This window comes from Antedon bifida, chromosome 6 (assembly GCF_963402885.1).
Source record: "Antedon bifida chromosome 6, ecAntBifi1.1, whole genome shotgun sequence".
NCBI classification, from domain to species: Eukaryota; Metazoa; Echinodermata; class Crinoidea; order Comatulida; family Antedonidae; genus Antedon; species Antedon bifida.
In genome coordinates this window covers 25544723-25558365 of record NC_136231.1, presented here as the reverse complement: position 1 = coordinate 25558365, position 13643 = coordinate 25544723, and the positions used below count along the sequence as shown (strand labels likewise).

At 31.4% G+C, this 13643-nt stretch overlaps 1 protein-coding gene across 2 annotated transcripts; it reads left to right on the top strand.

The window, feature by feature from the left end:
* Positions 1-125: 125 nt before the first annotated feature.
* Positions 126-13643, top strand: LOC144844237 (FAS-associated factor 1-like). 2 transcript variants are annotated; one of them, XM_078701035.1, is made up of 15 exons: positions 126-194; positions 1501-1658; positions 1794-1948; positions 4020-4117; positions 5772-5872; positions 7583-7772; positions 8318-8401; positions 9011-9146; positions 9668-9813; positions 10241-10395; positions 11010-11146; positions 11568-11656; positions 12080-12250; positions 12922-13137; positions 13508-13643. In XM_078701035.1, the coding sequence occupies exons 1-15, from the start codon at positions 156-158 to the stop codon at positions 13598-13600; spliced, it is 1968 nt and encodes a 655-aa protein (XP_078557161.1). In that variant the 5' UTR covers positions 126-155; the 3' UTR covers positions 13601-13643. The 2 variants fall into 2 exon arrangements, with proteins under 2 accessions (XP_078557161.1, XP_078557160.1); XM_078701034.1 differs by having other exon boundaries at positions 1794-2003; positions 4018-4117.

Genomic DNA, 13643 nt, shown 5'->3' with positions numbered 1-13643 from the left:
CTGAACAGGCCAAAATGAAATGAACAACAGAGGGCCAGATTATGACGAATATAATTTTTAGAAGTTTACGTCATCACATTTTGTACCCACACAAAAAACACAATGGATTTAATAACTGCTGTCATAATTCTGTATACGCATGCGCATATCACAAAATGGCGACGAACAGGGATGAAATTCTAGCTGATTTTCAGGTAAAAAGAAGCAGTGTAAATTGGGAATTATCCATTTATACATAAATATAAAGCAGATAGATCAATAAAGTAACATATGAATAATCGTTTAACGTTTTATATAAGGTTTTCTTGCTGTATATGTAAATATATTACCAGGTAAATTGACTGGTATCATGATGACAAACAAAAACAGACATAACGTCCTGAACCGATTTATCCGTGGGGGCTAGGCTAGACTAGACCAGTTGGTGGGTCTTGTGGTAGTAGAAACTGTATATAAATTCACTATACATAGGATGTGTCAAATACAATTGTGTTTAGTACTAACGTAACTAGCTTGGCCTAACTAGTTAGGCCTAGCCTAAACTACTAATACCCTACTAAAAAGAGGCCCTCTTTTTGGTTTTATTCTAAAAATAAAAAATAACACTAACAATTAAACACAGGGTACAATAATATGATAACCCAATCATATGTCAGAAAAGAGAGATGCAAGGTTTTGAAAGAATAGTGATAATATCAACCTAGAAAATGTCATTCATTTCATCAGCGTACCATACTCATTTTGCAGAATAACAAATTATTATTATAGTACTATTCTATTTATAATTTTTAATAAATAATACAATATGATAATAGTAATACTGTCCCAATACAGTACCAAACTCTCTGGAAACCCAAAACAAAACTTTTCTTGATGTCCAATTTTTTACCATTAGAAACACATTCAGAAAACCAGACATACTATTATTATAGTCCAGTCCAAAAGTGTTTTTAAATCCTTGATTTTGCCGAAATCAAATTTATTAATATATGATCTAAGCAAAAATATTTTCTTAATTTTGTCTTAAATCTAAGACGAGCAACACCCTGAAAAATTTGGTCTTATCTCATTTCTGCAACAGAAAAGTTCTTTTCTGACAACGTGAGCGTGCTAGGCCGGACATCGAACGTTCGTGAAGGCTATGCTAGTTTTCCCCGGTATCATGGACGCTAAAATAATGATATCGATCTTCAGTAAGATGGCCTAGAAATTGGACGAGCAAAACTAATATTTCGGGAAAGGTACGACCAATTTGACTAACCAGCAGTTACTTTTAGAAAACTGTATCAGCTGCCAAGGGTCGCTGAGCAAAGTAAAATTTACCTCAGACAATTTTTCTGCTAAGATGGTTTGATAAATAAGCTTAAGTTATTTGCTTAAGCACTTCTTAAATATTTCAGCTTAAGCAAAAATATAAGCAAATATTTATAAATGCCAACCCTGGTATTAATTACTTGATTGTTGCACATTTCAGTATTTGTTTTGTTATATAATATCTAGGCTTGTACCGGAATAAGCGATTTTGAGGAATCTTTAGCACACTTGGAACAGTCGGACTGGAACCTACAACAAGCTGTTAATAGTGTACTGGTGCCCGACGGTCATGGTCAAGATGTCCCGGACACTGAAATGATGGACCTGACTCCATCAGTAGTCAAGTAAGTTTTGTAAAATTAATTTTTCAGGGTTTGTACAGCTTTTGGAAAGTTAGTTATTGAAATTCAGTTCAGTGTTTTGAAAAGTTTAAATGAATAAATAGGTTTTAAAAAGACTAAATGTAAAAATTATTTTAGGGTTCCTACAACAAGTTTCTCGCCACCCAACAATGGCGCATGTACATCAGCAGCTTTTGATTCACCGCCCTCTACTAGGATCAGACGACTTCAATTTGATGTTGAGTATAGAGACAGAAGAATTCATTTAAGAGTTGAAGACTCCATGGCAGTTTGTAAGTTGTTCACACATTTTATGGTGTTTGAAACTATCTACACAACTCGACTAAACTTTGAAAGTAAATCTTATTAAATATTATAGTCAGAGGACTTTTGACATTCCTTGCGTGTTTTGAACGAGTGTTGACCGAGCATCACTATCCTCGAGTAATACATTAAGGTCACAATCCACGCATGAACGGCTTTATCGAGCAGCGATTTCCGGCTAGCAGTTTATCCCGAAGTCATTGTTCCACGTTATTAGCGTGAAAAACTAGGCCATTGTCGGCGATAATAATTTATTTTAGAAATAGCAAATTTCAATCAACAATCCAGCAATGAATCCACAAACACTCCAGAAAAACAGCAGGAAAACACGAGCGGGAATGTCGAAAGTCCTCTGACCAGTACTATAGTATTGAACGAAGAAACTTGTGTACAAGGCTTTTTATTAGTTTTCAAAAATATACATGTAATTTCTTAATTAAATAAAGAGTTTTCTTTAATTGCTTCAAATTTTAAAATGGAAATATAATGAAAACAGGGTTAATTTCTTGTGTCTGTACAGTACTGTATGTAAATATATGATATTATTTTATTATACTCGGATAACACTGTTTTTGTTGTGATCTTTTAGGGTTGTGATTGCTTGTGTTCAAAATGCATATTTCTTTTTCATTTTTATATATTTTATTGTTTTCTTATAGTGAAACAATAATTAAAAACCCAATAAATTAAATAATATTAAAATACCAAATACCAGTACTTCTATTATCATAAGAAGAGTGTCTTATTAAAACCTTAGATAATTTAAATGTATAGCTTAAAAGATTTTTAAATTACATAATTTATGTTACTCCAGATTTAAAGATGGATTTATCCCAGGGTGTGCTTATACACCAGTTATTTATAGCAGCGTAACTTTTTATTATGCGGCCTAAAATCCGGTTCCCGGGACCTAGCCGCGGCCAAACCACCAAAATAGTCCCCACCTCAACCCCACCATGGTTTGCAGAACGTTGATTTATAGTTGCATTCATTCAGAAAATTCAGAATTTGTTACTGCCGTTATTAGTAAAAACAAAACAAGGCTTTTATATATCATCACAGACAGGAAGGATATTGCATTACAATGCCTTATGCTTCTTGTATATATGTTATCTACAGTTTGTTAGTAGTGAAGGTCAACCCAATTGTGCTTATTAATAACTGTATTCAATTGTACTTTGTGTTCAAGGTAGTTAAAATGTTTTTGACAACCTGCAGTTTGCTTTTCAAAATTAACATTTCTAAAATTAAGAACTCTAATAAAAGTGATTGAAATATTTTATAATATAAACTATATTTGTTTAAAAGACAAACACAGTTGTTAAAAACATTATTATTATAACAACAGTTAAATAACTAAATATAATACCACATTCAGCTAAAATAAAACAAGGGTAACTCCAAAGAGACAACACATATTGAGAACATTTAATCTATTTGATCCGTTGAGAATCTGTCAACCACTCCTGAAGTTGTTCAAAATAACTTTTTTTTATTTCAGCAGCAGTTAAATAGCTGTATAAAAAATATAAATCCAAAGGCAAATTACTGTAAAAATGACAATGCTGTGGGTATCAGTGGATCTCAATGGTACAAAAAAAAAAGAGAAAAGCTAAATCAAAACGATAAAGTAAAACAGCCAGAAAAATTAGCAGAGCTTCGGGCAACACTAGCCCTTCATCAGTGCATATATATATAAATATATATACTGTAACTAAATAATAATGAACTTAATATTATAGCAGCACTTTCATTCAGATAAAATAAAGTATAACTCCACATTAAAAGAGAAAAAACACATACATAGTGAGAATTCAGTGTTTTATTATTTTCATTCATTCATTTATATTCACATTTAATTTTGACAAAGAAGAAAAGAAAATAAAAAATATAATGAGAACAAATAAATAAATACGGTACTAGCACAAAAAAAAGTTGATATTAATAACAATAATATTCATATTAACAGTATTTGATCTGTCAACAACCACTCTTGTTAGAAATAACTAAATGTACAGTATGTTTGTTTTTTCAATACAGCAACAATTAAAAAACTGTTGAATGAAGAACTAAATATACCAGTATTACTGATGGACGTACGAGGCTGGGGAGGGGGTAGAATTATAGCAAAAGATAACGTGAGTATAATTTCTAGTTGCAGAATATTCTGTTTTAGTGTTATATTACACTGTACCATTTCTTCACTTAATTGTGCTACAAAGTTGGAAATATAACTGACTTCCTCATTTTGGAAATTGGAAATTAAATTATGGAAATTCTACCATTTACCAAAAACATTTCTCTGTACATCATAAAAATGGTTGCCCCTATGGGAGTTAGTTATCAATATCATGTGGTTTATGAGAAGAGGAAAGTATTATCTGATGAAGTTAGATTTGGATTTTTTATGATTTATGTTCAGGAAATGGAAATGTTGACTCTGTGTACTTGAAGAATAAAACACTTATATTATTATCTCCAACACAAACAATTCTAATAAAAATTTTACTTTTTGTTGTTCAAAACTATAAAACTACTACAGTAGAACCTTCATTTTACGTACGTAAACATGGGATTCGTAAAATCTAGGTTGACCTTAAATTGGCCCTCAAATACTTAAATCGTAGCTAAAAAGGCTGCCGTGTTGGCCAACTTTTCTTACAGCATGCAGTGATCACTAGCTAGACTAGACTAATATAGGCCAGGCTAGAACTAGTCAAATGTGAGGTCTAGCTGTGAAGCCTAACTAGCTTCATTTGTTTGATCATTTTCGTATATTTATCTGTAATTATTGTTTAAGTGATAATTTTTCTCCCGTGTGCTTGTCTGGGTATCCAAACTAAATACCGTTCTGATGATTAACGAAGGTGACCATATCCTAAAGTTTTCAACTTATTTGGTCACCTTCCACACTCATACTTTTTTTAAATCTGAATATTTAAGTAAAATGTATATTGATGTGTGTGGAAAAGAATTAATAAACAAACAAAAGTATATGTGCATTCTTTAAATAAAGTGTTATAAATAGAAATGTTCTTAGTAATATATTACTAAAAATGATGACGTCATCTGTCATTTTATGCGTACGTAAAATCCAGGGAACGTAAAATCAGGGTACGTAAAGCAAATAGAAAGATTCTACTGTACTTTTGTATTCCTCGACCTGGTATTTGGCTATAAAACACACTCATATAACTTTACCTATTCATCTTCTTGTTAATAGACAAATAAAAATGACAAAAGAAATGATAACAAAACATCATTATTCTATAGCACTAAACAAGGTATAATCAATTGACCTTAGACCTGTCAATGTCATTTTTAATCAAAGAGGTGTAATAAGCCGAAGGCTGAGAACTGATTCCAATAGGAGGGGAACCAACAAGATGGCGGTCGTAAATGTGTTCAGAAGCATTATTTAATATAAAAAATAATAATCTAATATAATACATCATTAAGACCACATACATTACAACACATATTCTTGTCAAAGCACAGTGAAGATTATAAAATTAAATATATTGTTAATCACATTTTTTGTATACGAGGATCACATAGAATGCATTCGTGTTTATACGCTTAACACGCTGCGTTGCATATCATTCTCAAGCAGATAGGCTCAACACAGGCGTATAGTATTGCATACAGTGTAGGGCATATCTGATTTGGTCGATTGCAGCCGCCATCTTGTTGGTTCCCTCTCTATGGAGAATCACTTTTTGAACTGATAACATTACAGTTTGATATCTATATAAAATCTTTGTTTATAATACATATTTTTATTTTTAATAGGATCTTTTATCAAGTCTTCACTTACCACTGTATAACAAATTATACTTACTAACACCAGATATACCAGAAACTGACTCTATAGAAGAAAACCAAAATGACGAGTAAGTTTATTACTGTTATTTATTCAGAAATTTTACTTTTTAAATATCTATATACCAAATATTTAAGTATTTTATTTAAAAGCAAAGTATTACTTTAAAATGTAGTAATCCTAAGATTCTAAAAATCCAATGTTTTTTGAGATGTGAACATAATAACTGTTATGCAGTATTGTAATATGTTTTGTTACCCAACTAAAAATAGTAAAACTAACTTAATATTCCAAGGTCACCAACTATTAACACACATATATAAATAATGGCTAGATAGCTTTTATTGTCTAGTTCATAATGCACTTTATTAAATAAAAGCTAGGCATTCTATGTGATAGGTGCATTATGCCCACTCTATTGTTACTGTACATCACAAATTCCTTCAATTAACATAAAAATACCATAACCATCATCGATATGATTTTTACTCCCCACCCCCAACCTGGGCCACTAGACACAAACACTAGTATAAGATTTTTCATTAACTTTGTAGCTACAAAAATTATTTTCTGTCATGCTTTATATTTTTTTTTTGTACTGACAAGAATGGCATGTTTATGTGGGTGTGTTAGTTGAGTGTTGTCTATAAATAGTGTATGACATCATAGGTACAGGTATAAATCTGACACAAATTATGCTGGTTGCATTTCTGAAGTAACTATTATATTCCTTTATGAGATTATCAAACACACATTAACAAAAGATTTAAATCTAAACCAGGTTGGGTATTTACAAAAAAAAGATTAAATTTTGAGTGCTTGGATCAATTAAGAATGTATTGTTGTTAATTTAACTATACTGTAACTGGATTGCTTGATTCTATTTAAATAATGATGTAATCATGCATGCATTTGATTGGCTATACACCTTTAGTTGTTGGGTTCATTTGATTGTTGATTGGCTATAACTTTAATTGGGTTTGTGGTGTGCCTCTATTTGAGGCTTTTGATTATAGAGATATAATTTTGATATTGCTTTGTTGTTTTATGGAACTGTAGTTTTTATGATAAATGAATTTGCAACAAACAAAAAATGTATAGTAATTTGCATATATAGATTGCTCAGTGATTGGTTGATTTATAATTGTCCCATTATGTCATACAAATGTAAGCAGTTTGATTGGTTGTTTTATAACTTGTGATTTGTGTCATAGAATTTTGAGTCTCGTTATTGGATAAATAGAATATTATGTCACCTTTCTCTGTGCTCATTGGATAGTAATCTGATAGCTTTTCCATATGTCATAAGTTTAAAATAAGTTGTTGCTATGTACTTTTTATTGGCCAAACGGGAATCAAATCACATACAGTAAAGTGAATTTACTTTATAATTCTTCAATAATAAAATGAAAATTTGTATTATTATTATTGTATTTGTTATTTTAAAATTGTTTTGAAGAAAGAAAGTATATTTATTACTATTCTCTGTGATAATGATAACTGTCCATAATGTTGTTTATTTTTATGTAATGTTTTGCTGTCGAGACAGGCAACAAGTTTACAAATTAGATAAGAGATTTATAATTTTATCATAGACCTATACATTTTTATAGGCCCATGATTTTATACTACGAAAGTCACCGTGTATTTTGTAAGTTATGGAAATGCATGGTGTACTGCAGACCTATTTTGGTAGTGTTTATTCTCCAAGCAAAGATTGTATACATTTATTATTCATACACTTTTTCATGCTTACTGAGAGATACAATTTTTCTTTCAGGGAACAAATTGAAGTTCTACAGAGATTTGAATTAGTGATTGTAGACAAAGACACAGGAGAAGAACGGCAAGTTTCATATCCAGCTAACAAGACTATAAGAGAAGTTAAAATAGACGTTCACACATTAACATCTGTAGCAGTTCGACATCAAAATTGGTTAGATTGGCCACAAGCCAATGGAGATGACACGGTATTTTAGTGACTTTTTATGCACATTACATTGTCAGGAAATTGAAACACTCACTGACTGACAAAACTGTATTCATCCATTTGTAAATATATATTATATTTTGTATAGAACAGAATAAAATCCAAACCGCCGGTTGATATACTGATTATTAGTTGATTCATTTAGCAATGATAAATATAAGGAAATATGTGAGAATGAGAAATGCTGCCCCAACCGAGATTCGAACCCGGAACCTTGATATGCAGATGTCCTAGAGATAAAATTGATACGGGCTCATCTTTCAGTAGAACAAAAACACAAAATCTTGCTGTGGCATATAAACAAAATGAAATCCAATAAAAATGATTTATTCAGAAACTATTATTTAATACATTGGTATATTGAAGTTGTAAACTTGTATATCAATCAGTATATCTATATAATTTATATTTTATATACTATATATTATATCTTTAGAACATTTACTATTACTAAACTTTTACCAAATAAGTTTTTATTCAATTGAAACTATAACAAATTTATGTTTAATTTCTTTTTTTTTTCAGTTGACATTAGCTGACTGCAATTTTAACTTTCCAAATCATAGGTTAACATTTTGTCGAAAACAGGAAAACCATACAAAACCACATGTAAGTATGTAATTATATAATGTCTATAAACCGTAGGTCGTACACATCTAGCTCATGTGCACTTTAAAGAACCTAGTACATCTTTCGAACGAGTAGTGGGTTACCCCGGTGTACTAGTACATCACAGCCACTGATCATAATCTGGGCCCTCTGGTAGACCAGTCTTTGAAGGCAGAGGTCACCTAGTATAAATAAATAATACAAAACAAAACGTAAGAAAATATTATCAATTTCCCACCCCCTCTTACGACAAGTTGAATCATCACTTTTGCAAAATATGCAAAGCAGAAAACGATGTCCGGTCCCCACTGGTGAGATGTGTTATGTTCTTACGAAACTTTGCATCGATACACGCGTCACTTGCATTGCATAATAGCTTTAAAGTTGTTTTATTGTAATGTTTTAAGCTCTGTCTGCACTATCAAACTAGTGTGACAAATATGGTAGTGATATGTATAAATATGGTAGTGATATGACATCATCATGTCCATATATGGGCATTTTTTGTCCATAAATTTTGATAGTGTAGACAGAGCTTTTAATGCTTTTTTATGACTAAGAAATAGAATCAGGTGTTAATTGTAAATATTATAATCTTTTTTTTTAAAGAAATCAGAAGATGATGAAGAGGTTATCACAGATAGTGATGAGTTTGAAGATGCAACAGATACTCTTGATTTAGACGATGATGCACAGTTTTTTGGTGATGACAATAATGGCCAATCTCATAAATTTAAACCTTTATGTAAGTAATGCTAATTTGTCCTATTATGTAAGTGATTTCTGGCAAATGTTAATCAACACATACCTTAAAAACACACCTTTTTCAGAATTTGTATTGACCTGGCTTTATTTGCACACAGCGCCTTTGATACATTTTTGAATTGGCGCTACATAAATTTCTGTTTTAATTATTATTTTGTTCTGGTAGCAGAGACGTAGATGCACCAAATATGACAAACGATTAGAATGCATTAACATCTATTTGCACACGACTATCAATCAATATTATGATAGCTTTTGCAACTACACCAAATTTTAAAAATAGTTTAGTTGCATGAGCTATTGGCATTAAAGTGTTTCATATTTATCACTCTATCTCATTAAATGATTAAATTTAAATAAAAACGAAGCTTTACCTTAAATTTTAGATGATTGTTATTTAACTTATTGTCAATTGTTTATTTGTTATAAATTATTGTTAATTGATTATTGTTAAGTAATTATTGACTATTGTTTAATAGATTATTATTTTTTGATTTTCAGTACCATCAGGAATTGATGATCCCACTGAAGCACTAACTTTTTTTACACAAGAATTTGAGGAACGTTACGGGCAAACGCATCCATTCTTCTTTTTAGGATCATTAGATGATGCTACAAAGGAAGCTTTTAAACCACAATTAGTTGATGTGAGTAAAGCTAAAGTTCAGTTTATTTATTCTTGTCAAACACCCCTGAAAAAATTTGTTTAAATGTTTTTGTTGAACATGCCATTTTAATGTCACATAATAGTTATTAACTTTGACCAAAAATTGGATCGGAAAAAAATGATGTACCTGAAAAAACTGTAATTAAAAGAAAAAGTCAATTGGTTTTTGTTTTAAATTAAATGTTTATTTTGTCTTTTTAAAAGTGATAAACCTGCGAAATGGCCTATTCAATTTTTTTGGGACAATACATCTTTAAAAGTAGTCAATGCCAGCAAATGCCTCAATGATGCAAGATAATTTCTCAACCTTTTTTCAAAATCAATTTCTCGCACATTTTGTTTTTTGAAGTATACTTGCTTGGTTGACACGTCACTGACATTTCTTTGATTTTTTATCTATTTTACAGAGGAAACCTTTAGCAATATATCTGCATCATGATCGTAGTGTACAGGTTAATGTATTTTGTAGTCAATTGTTATGTTCAGAAAGCATCGTGTCTTATCTTAGCCATCATTTTGTGACCTGGGCGTGGGATTTAACGCTGGACATAAATAAAGCAAGGTTAGTGCTTATAAAGTGTATGTTTATTATTGAATATTTTATCCTTCGGTATTGCTAAATCAAATAGGATTGTACATTATATGACTCAACATTGTTCTTAATACATAAGGAGCGAGTCGAAATGGCCGAGCAGTTAAGGAAGGAACACCGTTTATCGTACCTACAGAGCCAACAATATTGGCATGGGTTCGAGACCGACTTGCTCCTAGGTCCAATTATTTAGTGGTTGTGTTCTTTATTATGTGCATTAAGTATCTCGGATACGAACTATAATCCGTCCAGTGTACACAGTTAAAGAAGTTCATCTTTCAAGACGAGTAGGGGGTTACCCCGTTGAACTGGTCACTTCATAAAATATCCCCTGTATCAGGGGGATTACCACCTATCTGAGAGGACAGTGAGTGATTGATTTATTATTGATAATCCTTGGCCACATAAAATAAAAAAAAATGTTTTAAACCAATTTCTTTAATACAGCTGCCTTCATACAAGTCTAGTTCCCATGATATCTTTACTGTAGCTTAAACTGTTATCAAAAGTGTTTATAGTATGTGCTGATTTACACTTTATCATTTTTACAATTATTTATTAGTCATTTTCTGTATTATGTGCAGGTTATTAAATATGTGTACAGAACACTTTGGCAGCATGGCAGCATCAACAGTACGCAATATACAAGACGACCAGTTCCCTATCATTCTCATTGTTATGAAGTCTAGGTCAAATGCAGAAGTATTTTCAATATCACAGGGTGAGGAGCAGGGCAGATATTTCATATTTTCATTAAATGAAATACATAGATATAATATGATATTGTGCTGTTTGTAATTTGTAAATTCCTTACTTGGAAACTTGAAATATTGGGAGCAATGAGGAAAGCAAAAAAATACACTTTTTATATGGCGAACCAATTTGATAGTGCTTTGCACTCATGGCAATCCTCAGGGTACTGCACCGCTGTTTTGTTTTATATGTTTTTGTGCCTGAAAATTGAATTTAGGGGGCAGTATACAAATCGATAAAATACACAAAACTATAGAGGGTACTTTTAAAAACAAACCGCAAAATTTGTAATAATAATAATCAAATATTATTATTGCGTCAATGTTTGACAAAAGGCACCTCATTAGCATAAATAAATAAATTTATATTAAGTATTTTTAATATTTCAGGAAACACATCGTTAGATGAAATGATGACAGCGTTGATACATTCTGTTGATGTATTCAATCATCAAAGATCTGTATCTATGGCAGAAGATGTAAGTAATAACTAATCATGCATGTGTACAATTTTGAATTGTCAGCAATTTCATGCATCACAATTATGTTTTAAAATAAAAATGAAGTTTTTTGTACAAGTAGTTCTCGAGAAAATGCAATTTCAGTTTACTTTAAGACTTCTTGCCGGCTTTTGAGAATTGTCTCCAATCTTTTAACACTAGAAGTCTGAAAATAATACTAAAAAGTGGTACAGAATTGGGACACTGGTCCGGATTGCCTCTAAAATTTAATGGGTGGTCCTTAACCACATATCTATCTGTATTTTCATTTTGGGAAAGATTTTGCAATAACTTTTTGAGTAATCCTGCTAACAAACAGACACACAAACACACGTGATCGACTACATATCTCCTTGGCAGAGGTAAATAAAAGCAGAGTTTTTTTTATTTTCACGTTTACAGTCTGAGCGTTTCGAAGCTGAACGACTTAGACAAGAACAAGATGCAGCCTATCAAGAATCGCTTATAGCCGATCGAGCAAAGGCAGAAGAAAAAGAAAGGACAGAAAGAGAAGAACGAGAGAAACAACAACGAGAGGACAGAGAACGAAAGGAACGTGAACAAAATGAAGAGGTAGGTAGTTGACATTCATAAAAATATATTTTAAATATTGAAAAATGTGTGTAATTGGTGTTTTGCTGATTGGCTGACTGCTTCAGTCACATCATGTGATCCCTTTCCATGGTACTTTTTAAGCCATGATTACATTGTAGTTGATCATCTAGTTCTTATTTATAATATATATACATGGTAATAAAGAGGTAGGTAGATGAAATTAACACATGATTATTTTAAATATTGAAAATTATCACAAAATGAACAGAAAATAAAATATGTGTAATTGGTGTATCTGATTGGCTGACTGCTTCAGTCATATCATGTGATCCCTTTCCATGGTAACTTTTAAGCCATGATTACATTGTAGTTGATCATCTAGTTATTTATAATATATATACATGGTAATGAAGAGGTAGGTAGTTGACATTAAAATATAATTATTTTAAATATTGAAAATTATCACAAAATGAAAATAAAATATGTGTAATTGGTGTATCTGATTGGCTGACTGCCTCAGTCATATCAGGTGATCCCTTTCCATGTTGACCTTTAAGCCATGATTACATTGTAGTTGATCATCTAGTCCTTATATCTATGGTTATTTCATTAGGATAAATTGTCTTTTGAGTTTGAATGTGTCTACATTATCAGTTTGTCAATTAAAAAATAATCCAATTTTTTTTCAGGCAATGAGATTATCCCTTGAACAACAAGTATCGGAAGAACCACCCGCCGATATTAAAGATGGTGTGAGCACACTCAGAATGAGGCTACCTAATGGAGAGACCCTAATCCGTAGATTTTATGGCAGTCATGCTCTAGAGACTTTGTTTTACTTCATTGGTTCAAAAGGTTATCGTACAGAAGAATATAAACTACTAACTACATGGCCAAAAAGAGATGTAAGTGCCCCTCTTACGTCTAAAGCTCTGTCTACACTATCAAACCCAAATATGGTAGTGATATGCTCAAATATGGTAGTGATATAACATCATCATGTCTATAATTATATGAGCACATCACATTTTCTTTTGTCACATAAAGTTTGATAGTGTAGACAGAGCCTAAAGAAAAAAAATGTGTTTTTCCGTGTTTGCCACGTCTGGAAAGCATATGGCATATTCATTGTTTACTATACAAAACAAATCATTAACAGCGAAACACATTAACGATCATTTTTACCAATGAGATAATATTACTCTGGTGATATTTTGTAAATGTAAAAATGTATCATAATTAAGCAAAACTAATATGTTTATTTTTTTCTTCCAGGTTACTTCATTAGATGGTGCTAAGACTTTTAAAGAATGTGGGTTATATCCACAAGAGACATTGTTTGTTGAGGAACGACACGATGCAGAATGACCCTTGTATATACCTAAGAATTGTTAGGATGGGGAGTGGGTGG

Excerpts from the sequence above, each read along its gene's own strand:
- LOC144844237 (XM_078701034.1), top strand. The coding sequence starts at position 156 with ATGGCGACGAACAGGGATGAAATTCTAGCTGATTTTCAG. Across the intron at positions 195-1,500 it reads AAATTCTAGCTGATTTTCAG|GCTTGTACCGGAATAAGCGA; the intron begins GTAAAAAGAAGC and ends TATAATATCTAG. Across the intron at positions 13,138-13,507 it reads CTACATGGCCAAAAAGAGAT|GTTACTTCATTAGATGGTGC; the intron begins GTAAGTGCCCCT and ends TTTTTCTTCCAG.